At 42.4% G+C, this 13,058-nt stretch overlaps 1 protein-coding gene across 1 annotated transcript in view; it reads left to right on the top strand.

Moving 5' to 3' along the window:
- Nucleotides 1-13,058, top strand: part of exoc5 (exocyst complex component 5) — an 85,464-nt gene that overhangs the window by 17,106 nt on the left and 55,300 nt on the right. The window contains exon 3 of the mRNA XM_078562691.1: nt 4,881-5,028. Coding sequence (XP_078418817.1) covers nt 4,881-5,028 — 148 coding nt within the window. The remainder of the gene's footprint in view (nt 1-4,880; nt 5,029-13,058) is intronic.

Here is a 13,058-nt window from a genome sequence, read left to right as displayed (position 1 = left end):
ATGGCTGATCTGATAATCCTCCACTTTCCTGCCTTTTCCCCATAACCCTTGATTCCCTTACTGATTAAAAATCCGTCTCTCTCCGCCTTGAATATACCTATTTTTGTATCATCTGCAAATTTGGCGATAGCACATCATGTACTGGACTCCCCCACAACCGAGGTGGTGCATCCACGACGTCCCACCTGTACAGGATGCACATTCCACTCGCTTGAGTTACCCTATTTTAACAGTACAAACTATTTATTATAAGTAGAATAACTTACCAGTTACTCACCAGTCGACTTCTTCCCCTGTACTGAATTGAGAGCCAAATACTGGAGGCTGGAAAAGATAGAAAAAGAAAGAAGCACCTCCTTCCCCTCTTCACCGAGTCCCCACACTACCAAATTCCCAGCTGTTCACAGTCCAAGCCGCACTCCATTTCTAGCTTTGGTTAATAAGTTAACAATTACTCACTTGAGTTTCATTAAAAAACTAAGACTGTTCTGCCTAACTGTATTACAATCTTTGGGTGGACAGGGCTAGAAGTATGATTAAAAACTTTAAGTTCGTATAAGCGTTTTATTGAAATGTTTAGTTAAATGGACTTTATACTGTGATTTACAAGAAACCTCTAACACCTCTATTTCATGCAGCCTGTTTAACGTGCACAATTTTTGACATTAAGCTACATGAGTCGTGTCTGTATGTACCTATATATATATCTATATATCCTGGAGCCATCTACAAAATCTGAGTGACAAAAACACTGTTTAATGATAGAAACACTGTTGTCAAAAGGGCTTTTGTCTCATAACAATAACCTGCACATACTTTGACTTCTATTCTTGCTAACCTAAAAGGGACCATCTCGGAACACTAATGATTTCATATCATGAGACATTGGTCTTCCATTGACTATGAAGCCTATGTCTTAAGTAGGTTTTCTCAATGTTTCAGTGCACATTTGGTCACAAAGTATGCTATATTTTTTGTGTCCTTACATGCCCTCCATTTATTGCTATTATTATCAATTTCTTTTGACAATGGCTTTCAAAAAATGTAATCTCATATTGAGTAGCAAGAACAGTTATACAAGGGACATTTGGACATCATTGTTAATGCTTATTTACTGGCCCATTCTCCTGGGAAGATGTAAATCTTCCATGATAAATGCTGCAGGAAAAAAGCATGAAGATGCAGTTTGCTGTGATGCATGTTTGCAAAGGATGACCTTTAAAGAGTCCATCTCATCAGCGATTAAAATGCTTTTAAAATGCATAGATTTTCTCAGTGTCTCCAGTTCTTTGCTCTGCTTTATGTGTGTGGGGCTCTCTAAGCAAACTGCTGCCATGTAGCTTTTGTCCAAGATGTTTAGTCTACTGAAAGGGACTATAAAGATTTTGGACTTCTCTCGTGTTGAAACAGTTAGTATCTTCTGTAATTCTGCTTATTGTACTTGTAGTGTCCTTGTGCCCTTCTGTGTCTTTTTACATTTCAGGGTTTCTTTTACTCGTCTTACTATAGGTACATTTACCATTTGTCTTTCAGACTACTTTCATAGGTGAATTCTTGCTCAGTACATCCCAATAACACTACCAACTTTTAAATAAAATTTATGGTGTGCCCAGATGATGAAAAGAGAAACCTTTCCAATTATGTCAGCTGTTTTTTTTTTTCTTTATTCTTTCATGGGATGTGGGTAATGCCGGCAAGGCCAGCATTTGTTGCCCATCTCTAATTGCCCTTGAATTGTATGTCTTGCTATGCCATTTCAGAAGGCAGTTAAGAGTCAACCACATTGCTGTGGATCTGGAGTCACATGTAGGCCAGACCAGGCAAGGATGGCAGATTTCCTTCCCTGAAGGACATTAGTGAACCAGATTTTATGACAATTGATAGTTTCGTGATTAGCTTCATATTCCAGATTTGTTAATTGAATTTAAATTCCACCAGCTGCTATGGCGGGATTTGAACCTATGTCCCCAGAGCGTTGGCCTGGGCCTCTGGATTACCAATCTAGCGACATTACCACTGCACTCCCAAATTGTTGATCGAATCCTGTGCCTTCAAGGGGTCCTTATTGCCTTTCTAAACTAGCAAAATTACACCATAGTAGAACTTATCTTTAGTTTGATCTGCCAAACAATTTTAAGGATCAGTACAGTACATGAATATTATTAGTTAGCTCACTTTTCCACAGCACTTTTTAAGTGTAACAGATTTTTTTGTTGCACCAAACTAAGTAGATTATAATTTCAATATAAACTACATTGTACTATTTTTTATAATTTCAATTGTGGAAGTTATCTGGCTAAACTAAATCTCTGGGAGACTTCAGGTAGATTCACTGAGGAGGCTAATGTAGGTTCACTGAATTGAATTGCCAATCAAATGCAGTTGAATAAATCAGTTTAAAGCATACCTGTTTTCTTTTGCCCCCTCAAAGGCCAGAATAGTTAGGCTAGTACCTTGGTAAACAGTATCTGAAATAGGTAGAGGAGAGAAGAGACAATGCTCATCTTTGTGTTTGCATGACAGAGTAATTGAGGAAGGTTTCATCTAGTTAGATCAATGTTTATGCTGGGGAGGGGGTGGGGTGCAAAGGAGAGAATTCCTTTTGTACAGATGGCAAATTCCAATGTACGTGTACATTGAGGATCTAAAGGACGTCCTTGATCAGAGTAAGGAGTCTTTTTCTTGTGCAAAACATCTTGTTGGAGGGCATACCTTCTATTTTAGTGTGGTTGAGTATAACCAAGAGTTGCCTTGGTTCACTTGTTGGACATTCTGTGGCCAGGGCTAACAAAATTGAGATGGGGATAATCTTGCCTGGGCCTGTACAATAGTAATAATAGAGGAGAGCTGAGAACATTGACATAAACTGTTCATGTGGAATGTGAATGTGGGCCTGTAATCTACTTCCTAAATTTGTCACCAAAGCCCATTCTTTCCTGAAGAGGAATTTCTAGTTGTTTTGTTAAATTTCTATTCTGTAGCCAAGGAGAGCACCAAGGTAGGTGTGTTATTGCTGTGACATTGAATAACCACCTGGCTGTCCTTCAAGAGATGGCTTGTTTGAACTGTGTGGCTAAGCCTGCAAATGACTGCATGTGCACTGGAAGCTAAGATTCTGCTCAGCATTTTATAGTTTATTGGGGAGAAATATAGTTCTGTGTGATGAATACTATAGCTTCTACTCTCTCCATCTTTCTTTCCCTATTCCTCTTGTTTGTACCCCTGGGGTAAATTGGGTGCTTTGCAGTGAGGTAGAGCTGTTGATTTCATTGACAAAAAATCTGAACTCAAGCGGTGAGGTGAGAATGACTGCCCTTGACATCAAGGCAGCGTTTGACTGAGTGCGACATCAAGGAACCCTAGCAAAACTGGAATCTGTGGGAATCAAGGCGCCAATTCTCCTGGTTGGGGTCATGTCTAGTACAAAAGAAGATGGTTTTGGTTGTTGGTCAATCATTTCAGCTCCAGGACATCACTGCAGGAGTTCCTCAGGGTAGTGTCTTAGGCCCTACTATCTTCAGCTGCTTCATCAATGACCTTCTCTCCATCATAAGATCAGAAGTGGGGATGTTCTCTGATGATTGGCACTGAACATTGTACATTCACAACTTCTCAGATACTGAAATAGTCTGTTTTTGTATGCAGCAAGATCTGGACAATGTCCAGGCTTGGGTTGACAGGTGGCAGGTAACATTCTCGTTGCACGAGTGCCAAGCAGTGATCATCCCCAGCAAGAGAGTCCAACCATCCCCCCCTTGACATTCAATGGCATTACCATCACTGAATCCCCACTATCAACATCCTGGGGTATCATTGACCAGAAATTGAACTGGACTAGCCATATAAATACTGTGTTTACAAGAAAAGGTCAGATGCTAGGAATTTTGTTGTGCGAAACTCACTTCCTGTTTCTCCAAAGCCTGTCCAACATCTACAAGGCACAAGTCAGGAGTGTGATGGAATACTCTCCATTTGCCTGGGTGAGTGCAGCTCAAACACCATTCAAGAAGTTCAACACCATCCAGGACAGCAGCCTGCGTGATCAAACACCATCTAGTAACTTAAACATTCACTTCCTCCACCACCGATGCACAGTAGTAGCAGTGTGTACAATATACAAGATGCACTGCAGCAACTTACCAAGCTTCCTTTGACAGCACCTTCCAAACCCACAACCTCTGCCACCTAGAAGGACAAGGGCAGCAGATACATAGGAATACCATCGACTGCAAATTCCCCTCTGAGCTATACACTTGGAAATATATCGCCGTCCCTTCACTGTCTCTGGATCAAAATCCTAAAAACCCCTCCCTAAGAGCACTGTGGGTGTACCTACACCACATGGACTGCAGCGACTCAAGATGCTTTCTGCTTTTTCTTTCCAATCCCTCATCTTCCCAAAGTGAGATTAGTAAGGTTTAATCTAGCTGTCCTTAGAAACATATTTCACTGGGTGACTCAAAATGTATTGAAGGCGGACAGTATCAGAAGTTCAAGGAGAAAATAAGGGAAACGGTCTAGGGGATAGTGAGGGGAGTTTGGAGAGCATTAAATAATTAGGATTTTTAAAGGAGAAATGATCAGGTTGCAGAGGGGGAATGTGGTGGCAGGAAGGGGGAGAGACAGATCTAGGATTTGGTGATATTGACTGATCTGCCAATTCTATTGTTTAGTTGGGACAGGTCATGGATAGTGTTGCCAGGCAGGACAGTTTCAGTGAGGGACACAGTTTTGCCACCCTTGAGCCAACTTTCAGCCAAGGCTATGATGTTGATGCATTTGTCCACAATAAGATTATGAAAATGTGGAGAGGGGCAGTGATTGTTGATTTGGTGGTGTGAAACTGGTATTTAAACATATTGGATGATTTTATACAACAGGCTTTTGGAAGAATTCGTGAATCATATTGAGGAGCTGAAGATGCTTGATGAACGTATCCAAAGGAGGGTGGAGAAACTGGAACAGCAGTGCCAGAAAGAAGCTAAGGAGTTTGCTAAAAAGGTTCAAGAATTACAGAAGAGCAATCAGGTCAGTAGAGTATCTCTGGAATATTGTGTTGGATTAAAAATGCTGTATTTTCAGGTACACTGCATTTAAACCAAGCAGACTGTTAGAGGTTTAGATTTCAAAACTTGTACTTCGCACATAAGACTGCTATAAGTGTACCTGAAACAGAATAGGTAATGCTAATGCAGTCAAAATATTGTAATTATTTGTCGAATGTAGCAATATTTGCCACCAACAACAAAAGTTGGTATAGAGCAATTCTTTGTTTTAAATTCTTCTTGCTTATTGAATTTGTGTAGTAAAGAAGTTGTAAGCAGTATTGTTTTCATTGTAACTCTACTTGTTACAGTCACTTGTTCTAGTTTTGGTGGGCTGTTTTCCCAAGTACCTAAAGTAATTGCCAAAGCTTATTTCTGCCTACAATTTCAACCCCCACACCTTCAATTCATATGAGATATCTGCTTTCTGATGCCATTTCTGTCAATGTAGATGATGGTAACAAAAGCACAGCAGGAAGCAATAATCATAAAATATTTGACAAGTTGGAAAAATTCTTGTAAATGGTTCCAATGTATATTAACTGCCAGGGAAAAGCTGGAAAGATGCAAAGCCTGCAATGAGCAGCAGCCGGTCAGAAGTTGAAGAGAATGTTATATTTCCATTATTAGAGCTAATCTGAAAAAATGATATCTGGACATGGGAGGGTAACTGACTCCACTCTAACCCTATCTTAACACTTTTAAAAAGAAATCAGTTGGCATAACAGGGTGCAACTAAGATAGATTGACATCATTCCATTTGTGAGAGATGATGGGAACGCAGCCTCAGAACTTTAACGAGGTCAAATGAGATCATCACTTCTTTTGATGACTGAACGAGCTGATTCTGGAAAGGCAAAGTCTGCCACAAGTGCCACATGTGAAGTTGTCCCCTGCCGGTGCTGGGTGGTGATCTCTGCTGACAGCTTGTTTGCTGGAGTCTGTTTTGGAACTTCTAAAGCCACATGTGGTCATGGTGGTGAATACCTGCCCACAGCTGGTGTTGCCATTTGCATCAATTGTCAGCTAGAGTTTCCTATTTTTCATGGTTAATGCTGAGGACTTTCATGTTTCTTTTGACAGCATCCTTGAATCGGAGCTTTGGGCTCCCTGCTGGTCTCTTGGCACAGGCTACCTTCCATATAGCTTAGCCTTAGGGTTGCAGCCAGCAAAGCCTCCTTTACTTAATTAGTGCTAGTATTCTTGGCATGTTTGCCCCAGAAAGGACTGCATCATTGGTGACGTTGTCTTTCCATGTGATGCCAAGGAGGGATTGTGAAAACTGGAGGTGGAGTTATTGAGCATTTTTACTTGGTGGGTGTAAGCTGTCTAGGGTTCCCTGCCATATAGCAATGTGCTGAGGATACAGGCCTTGAGGTTAAGCATCTTGGTCCTGCGGGTCCAGTTTATTTTTCCATGCCTGTTTTGTTAGCCAAAGTTGGTGGCTGCCTTTCTAAGAGTCAGGTTGTCTGTCACCATAGATCCAAGGTAGCAGAATTTGTTTACTGCTTCCAGTAGTGTGTTTTTTTAAGTCTGATCACAGGTGGAGACATGACACCCTGTCCATAACTACAGTTTTCTTGACACTGGTGGTGAGGAAGAATGAGGTCACATGATCCATGAGCTTTTGGAGCTGATATTGTGTCTGGGCAGTTAATGCAGCATCATCAGCGTACAAAAGATCTCTGATCAGGACATTCTGCACTTCATTTTGGCTTTCGATCTTGGTGCTCCCTGTGAGATCCACAAAAGCAAGGTAGAGTGGTGTTTGCAGCCTCCGCACTTCTCTTGAAGCTTACACAGGGACAAGATTATGTCTACCATGGATCTGCCTGCTCTGAAGCCACATTGTGGTGCTATGTGACAGATGACTGAGTCTGGGTTGCTGTGGCAACATGCACTTTTTACATCTGCGTTGTAGTCTGGAGCTTTGCAGTGATGGTAAAGACTCCAACTTTCGTTCCATCACGTCGTTGATCAGGAATCTCTCTCATTCTTGCTGCCTGACATTGATTGGAAGGATTTGCAGGTTGATACTCGACTTGTTTGGTTGCGTTATGAACACACTTTCCTTGGCCATCAACTCCTGTGGTGGGCTTCTGGCTCAGAGGCGGATGCTAACCACTGTGTCACAAGATGCCCCAAACCGCATTGTACTTCCAGGTATTATCTGTTGGCTAGTCGATGGAGTTTTATTAGAATAACTCTGGCAAAGGCCTTCTCAGTGACACTGAAAGTAGATGCCCTAGTAGTTGTTGCAATCCTCTCAGTTACTTTTGTTCTTGTGTAATGTGATCATTGATTGTGTCATGCATACATTGTGGGGCAGAGCCTTCTCTCCAGCAGAGGAGGATCGTAGAAGTATGGAAACTTGGGGCTTTCCATATTGGAGTAGCTCGACTGGTGCTTTCCTTGCTGCTGGAGAGTCAGTGGTCTTTTCAAGCTCAAGTAATGAGGGTTCTGCATCAAGCTCATACATGACAGCAGCTACAGAAGATCATTAAGCACAGGCAAAGAGATATCTGTTTCATGTTAGTATAAGTCAGAGTAGTGCTCTATCCAATGGGCCATTTGCTTGTTTCTGTCAGTGAGTACTTACTTCCCCATGTGGACTCCAAAGGAGCAACTTAAGTGATGGGGCCAAATACTCTTTTGATCCTGTCATGCATTGCACAAAGGTTACCATTGTCGCTAGCAGTTTGTGTTTCTTTGCATAGATTGATCAAGCACTTGTTGGCACTGTACCTTGCTAGCCAAGGCAGCTATGCAGAAGACAGCATGAGATATATCTGATATTTCCGGGATTTCTGCTGTGGTATGAGTGGCAAGTCTCAACTGTCCTGTAGCTGCTTATGATATTGTTGATTCTGCCTTCCAATTGTTCTTTTCACACTGTATTGTTGATATTCTGGAAATGGAGTGTGTTAAGCATGGACATTTCAGTGATTCATATTCTCCAGTCTTCCAGCATTTAAGAAGACCATAAGACGTAGGAGCAGAAGTAGGCCATTCGGCCCATTGAGTCTGCTCCGCCATTGAATGGCTGATAATCCTCAACTCCACTTTCCTGTCTTTTCCCCAAAACCCTCATTCCCTTACTGATTAAAAATCTGTCTATCTCAGCCTTGAACATATTTGACAACCCAGCCTCTACAGCCCTCTGCAGTAAAGAATTCCACAGATTGACTACCCTCTGAGAGAAGAAATTCCTCCTCCTCCTCTCTGTCTTAAATGGGTGACCCCTTACTCTGAGATTATTCCTTCCGGTCCTAGACTCTCCCACAAAGGGAAACAACCTCTCAGCATCTACCCTGTCAAGCCCGCTAATAATCTTATATGTTTCAATAAGGTCGCTTTTTACTCTTCTAAACTTCAGTGAGTTCAGGCTCAACCGACTCAACCTCTCCTCATAAGAAAATCCCTCCACCCCTGGAATCAACCTAGTGAACCTTCTCTGGACTGCCTCCAATGCCAGTATATCTTTCCTTACATAAGGGGACCAAAACTGTTCACATTATTCTAGGTGTGGTCTAACTAGTGCCTTGTATCATTTTAGCAAGACTTCCCTGTTTTCGTACTCCATTCCTTTTGAAATAAAGGCCAGCATTCCATATGCCTTCCCTATTACCTGCTGAACTTGTATGCTAGCTTTTTGGGACCCATGCATGAGGACTCCCAAATCCCTCTGTGCTACAACTTTCTTCAGTCTTTCTCCATTTAAATAATATTCAGCTGCTCTATTCTCCCTGCCAAAGTGCATAACTTCACGCTTTCCCACATTTATGTTCTATTTGCCACGTTTTTGCCAACTCACTTAACCTGTCTATATCCCTCTGTAGACTCTGTCATCCTCACCACTTGCCTTCCCACCTATTTTTGTGTCATCTGCAAACTTGGCGATAGTACATTCATTTCTCTCATCCAAGTCATTAATATTTATTGTAAATAATTGAGGCCCCAGCACTGATCCCTGTGGCACTCCACTAGTTACAGGTTGCCATCCTAAAAATGCCCCCCGTATCCCAATTCTGTCTTCTATTAGTTAGCCAGTCCTCTATCCATGCTAATATACTACCCCCCAACACCTTGGGCTCTTATATTTTTAAGTAGCCTTATGTGCGGTACCTTATTGAACGCCTTTTGGAAATCCAAATATATTGCATCTACTAGTTCCCCTTTATCTATCCTGCCTGTTATCCCCTCAAAGAATTCTAATAAATTTGTCAGGCATGATTTCCCCTTCATGAAGCCATGTTGACTCTGCTTGATTAGATTATGCATTTCTAAATGCTCTGCTATTTACTTATTTATTTCCAACACTTCCCTTGTCTCGATTTTAAGTTCTTCTAGTGTACCAGTTGCCTCCTCTTTCACCTTGGCATGGGTAACATTTGCTTCTTTTGTAAAGGTAGACGCAAAGCACTTGTTCAACACCTGCACTATTTCTCTAGCCTCCACATGCAAGTCCCATTTTTTTGTTACCTAATCAGCCCTACTCTTTCTTTTACTACCCTTCTATTATTTACATGCTTATAGAAGGCCTTGGGATTTCCTTTTATGTTTGTTGCCAGCCTCTTTTTCCTGCTCTCTCCTTGCTTTTCTTATAAGTTTCTTCACTTCTCCTCTGGTCCTTCTATATTCAACCTGATTCTCCATTATATTTTCTACCTGACATCTGTCATAGGCGCATTTCTTTTTTTTCATCTTTACCTCTATCTCTCTCGTCATCCAGGGCACTCTGGATTTATTTGTCCTACCTTTCCCCTTCAAAGGAATATATCTTGACATTGCCTGCAGTACTTTTTCTTTGAAAGTGGTCCATTGTTCAACCACCGTCTTTTCTGCCAATATTTGATTCCAACTCGCTTGGCTCAGATGCATTCTCATCCTATTGAAGTTGGCTATCCCCCAGTTAATTATCCCTGCTTTTGATTGTTCCCCCTCCTTTTCCATGATTAACCTAAACCTTATGAAACAATGCCCACTGATCCCTAGAGGCTCTCCCACTGATATTTGATCCGTTTGGGGCCAAGTCATTCCCCAGAACCAGGTTCAAAAGTGCATGTCCCCTCGTTGCACCGGAAACATACTGCTGCAGAAAATGATCTTGAACACATTCCAGGAACTCACACCCCTCTTGTAGTTTTATACTATTCCTATCCCAGTCTATATTTCGATAATTGAAATCTCCCATTTTGATTACTCTATAATTCTTGTTGTTCTCTGTAATTTCTTTGCAAATTTATTTCTCCACATCACTTTCACTAGTTGGTGTCTATATACTACGCCAGTCAATGTTATTGCACCTTTTTCTAGCTCTTCCTCTAGCCGGAGATTGTGTCCTTGACCCCTCTGGAACATCCTCTCTCTGATACTGTAATGCCATCTATAATCAATATTGCCACACCCCACAATCCACCCCCCCCACCCCCTTTTCCTCCTTTCCTGTCTCTCCTAAACAACTTGTACTCAAGAATATTTAACACCCAGTCCTGCCATTCTTTGAGCCAGGTCTCTGTTACAGCACTAACATTATAATTCCATTTGCCAACCTATGCCTGCAGTACCAAACTTGTTAACCACACTCCCTGCATTCATATACGTGCACGTTGGCCCTGATTTAGGCTTTTTTACTTTGGTCTTTATTCTGACCCCACCTGATGACTTACTGTTGCCTACTCTAACTCTATCAAAGCCCCCAAGTATTCTCTCTGCCTTGATATCACACTCTGATACATCTTTGTTATTGGTTGATACTTCCAATACTTCCCACTGCCAGTTTTTCTTCTCTGCACTCTGAATTTCCCCTCAGCTTCCCATCCCCCTGCCAATCTAGTTTAAACCCTCCCTACGAGGACATTAGTCCCAGTCCTGTTAAGGTGTAACCTGTCCTTCTTGCCCCGGAACCAATTCCAATGCCTCAGAAATCTAAAGCCCTCCATTTCTCCAGCCACGTGTTGAACTGCTCAGTCTTCCTGTTCTTATGCTCACTGGGAATAATCCTGAGATTTACTGCTCTTGAGGTCCTGCTTTTCAATTCCCTTCCTAACTGCCTAAAATCTGCTTTCATGACCTCATCCATTTTTCTACCTATGTCATTGACTCCAGTGTGGATCACGACCTCTGGATGCTTGTCCTCCTCCAGAAGGATGTCCTGCAGCTGCTCTGTGACATCCATGATCCTGGCACCAGGGAGGCAACATACCATCCTTGAGTCACGTCTATGGCCGCAAAAACGCCTGTCTGCTCTTCTAACTATGGAATCCCCTACCACTATAACACTTCCATTCTTCCTCCTTCCCTCCTGTGCAGCTGAGCTGCCCGTGGTGCCAAGAACTTGCCCCTTGCTACAGCCCTCTGAGGAACCACCTCACTCACCACTATCCAAAATGGAAAAGTGGTTAGAAAGCGTGAGAGTGCAGCAATCCCCTGAGGCTACCTGCCTGTTCCTCTAAGATACTCTAGCGGTCACCCATTCCGTCTCTGCCCGTGTGCTGCTTAGCTGTGATGTGACCACCTCTCTGAACGTGCTATCCACGTAATCCTCAGCCTTGCGGATGCGCCACAGTGACTCCAGCCACCGCTCATGTTCTGCAACCCAGAGCTCATTTTTCTGCAGCTGATGACACTTCCTGCAGCTGTAGTTATCGAGGGCACTTTGTGCCTGCACGACTTCCCACATTCCGCAAGATGCACGTTCCACGTGGCCAAGCTGCACTGGCATACCTTAAACTTTATATAAAGTGTTTACTTACCTAGAGGCACTTCAAAAGGGATTCATTAGGCTGATTCCTGAGATGAAGGGGTTGACTTATCAAGAATGGCTAAACAGGTTAGGCCTTTATTCATTAGAGTTTAGAAGAATGAAGGATGATCTTATTGAAACATACAGAATTCTGAGGGGGCTTGACAGGGTAGATGTTGAGAAGATGTTTCCACTAGTGGGGGAATCTCGAACTAGGGGACGTAGTTACAGAATAAGGGGTCACTCGTTTAAAACTGAGATGCGAAGGAATTTCTTCTCTCAAAGGGTAGCGAATGTCTGGAATTCTCTACCTCAGAGTTGTGGAGGCTAGGTCACTGAAAGTATTTAAAGAGGAGGTAGATAGATTTTTGAAATGTCAGGGAATTGGGGGCTATGAGGAGCTTGCATGAAAGAGGAGTTGAGGCCTGGGGCAGATCAGCCATGATCTTATTGAATGGCGAGGCAGGCGTGAGGGGCTGAATGGCCTACCCCTATTTCATACGTTCTTATGTCACTCACCAATCATCGTCTCCTCTCCCTCTCACATCTCTTTATGAAGTACCGCTGCTCTCTCCCTCTCCTGCTCTTTTATCTCCTGGACACCTCTCTAGTTCCCTATGACTTCACACTTAATTTTCTCCAAGTCTGGCTGGTCCACTCAGACCCAACACCAGTGCCACAGCTAGCTCCTTTTGAACTCTTGGCTCCTCTCACGCTCTTTTTGAACTCCCAGCTCCTCTTGTGCTCTTCTATTATGCGTTAATTAATTAAATTATATTTCTGAATTTACTTATAATTAACAAACTCTACTACTCAAGATAAACTTCCTACTATTTATAAACCGTACTGATGCTAATAAAACCTTACAATTATAAATAAATGACCAATTTCAAAGACAATCAAGCAAACCCAGTGGATACTCACCAGCCAATCACCTACCTGCTCTCCTGCGAAAGCACACCTTGATTTTGTGATAGTGATGCTGTTGAATATCAAGGGGAGGTGGTTAGACTTTGTCCTGTTGGAGATGGTTGTTGCCTGGCACTTGTGTGGAATAGCATGCCTGTTATTTGTCACTTATCAGTCCAAGCCTGAATGTTGCCAAGGCCTTGCTAGATGTGGGCATGGACTGCTTTAGCATCTGAGGAGTTGTAAATGGAATTGAACACTGAATATTAGCGAACTGTTAGAATTGCAAGAGATTCGGACCTGACACCAATGATAGATAAATTTCCATTACTGCCGCACATTAACACATTAGTGTTTAA

This window comes from Cetorhinus maximus, chromosome 18 (assembly GCF_964194155.1).
Source record: "Cetorhinus maximus chromosome 18, sCetMax3.hap1.1, whole genome shotgun sequence".
Taxonomy (NCBI): Eukaryota; Metazoa; Chordata; class Chondrichthyes; order Lamniformes; family Cetorhinidae; genus Cetorhinus; species Cetorhinus maximus.
Note: the sequence above shows the minus strand (reverse complement) of the source record. Positions and strands in the feature narration are given on the sequence as shown.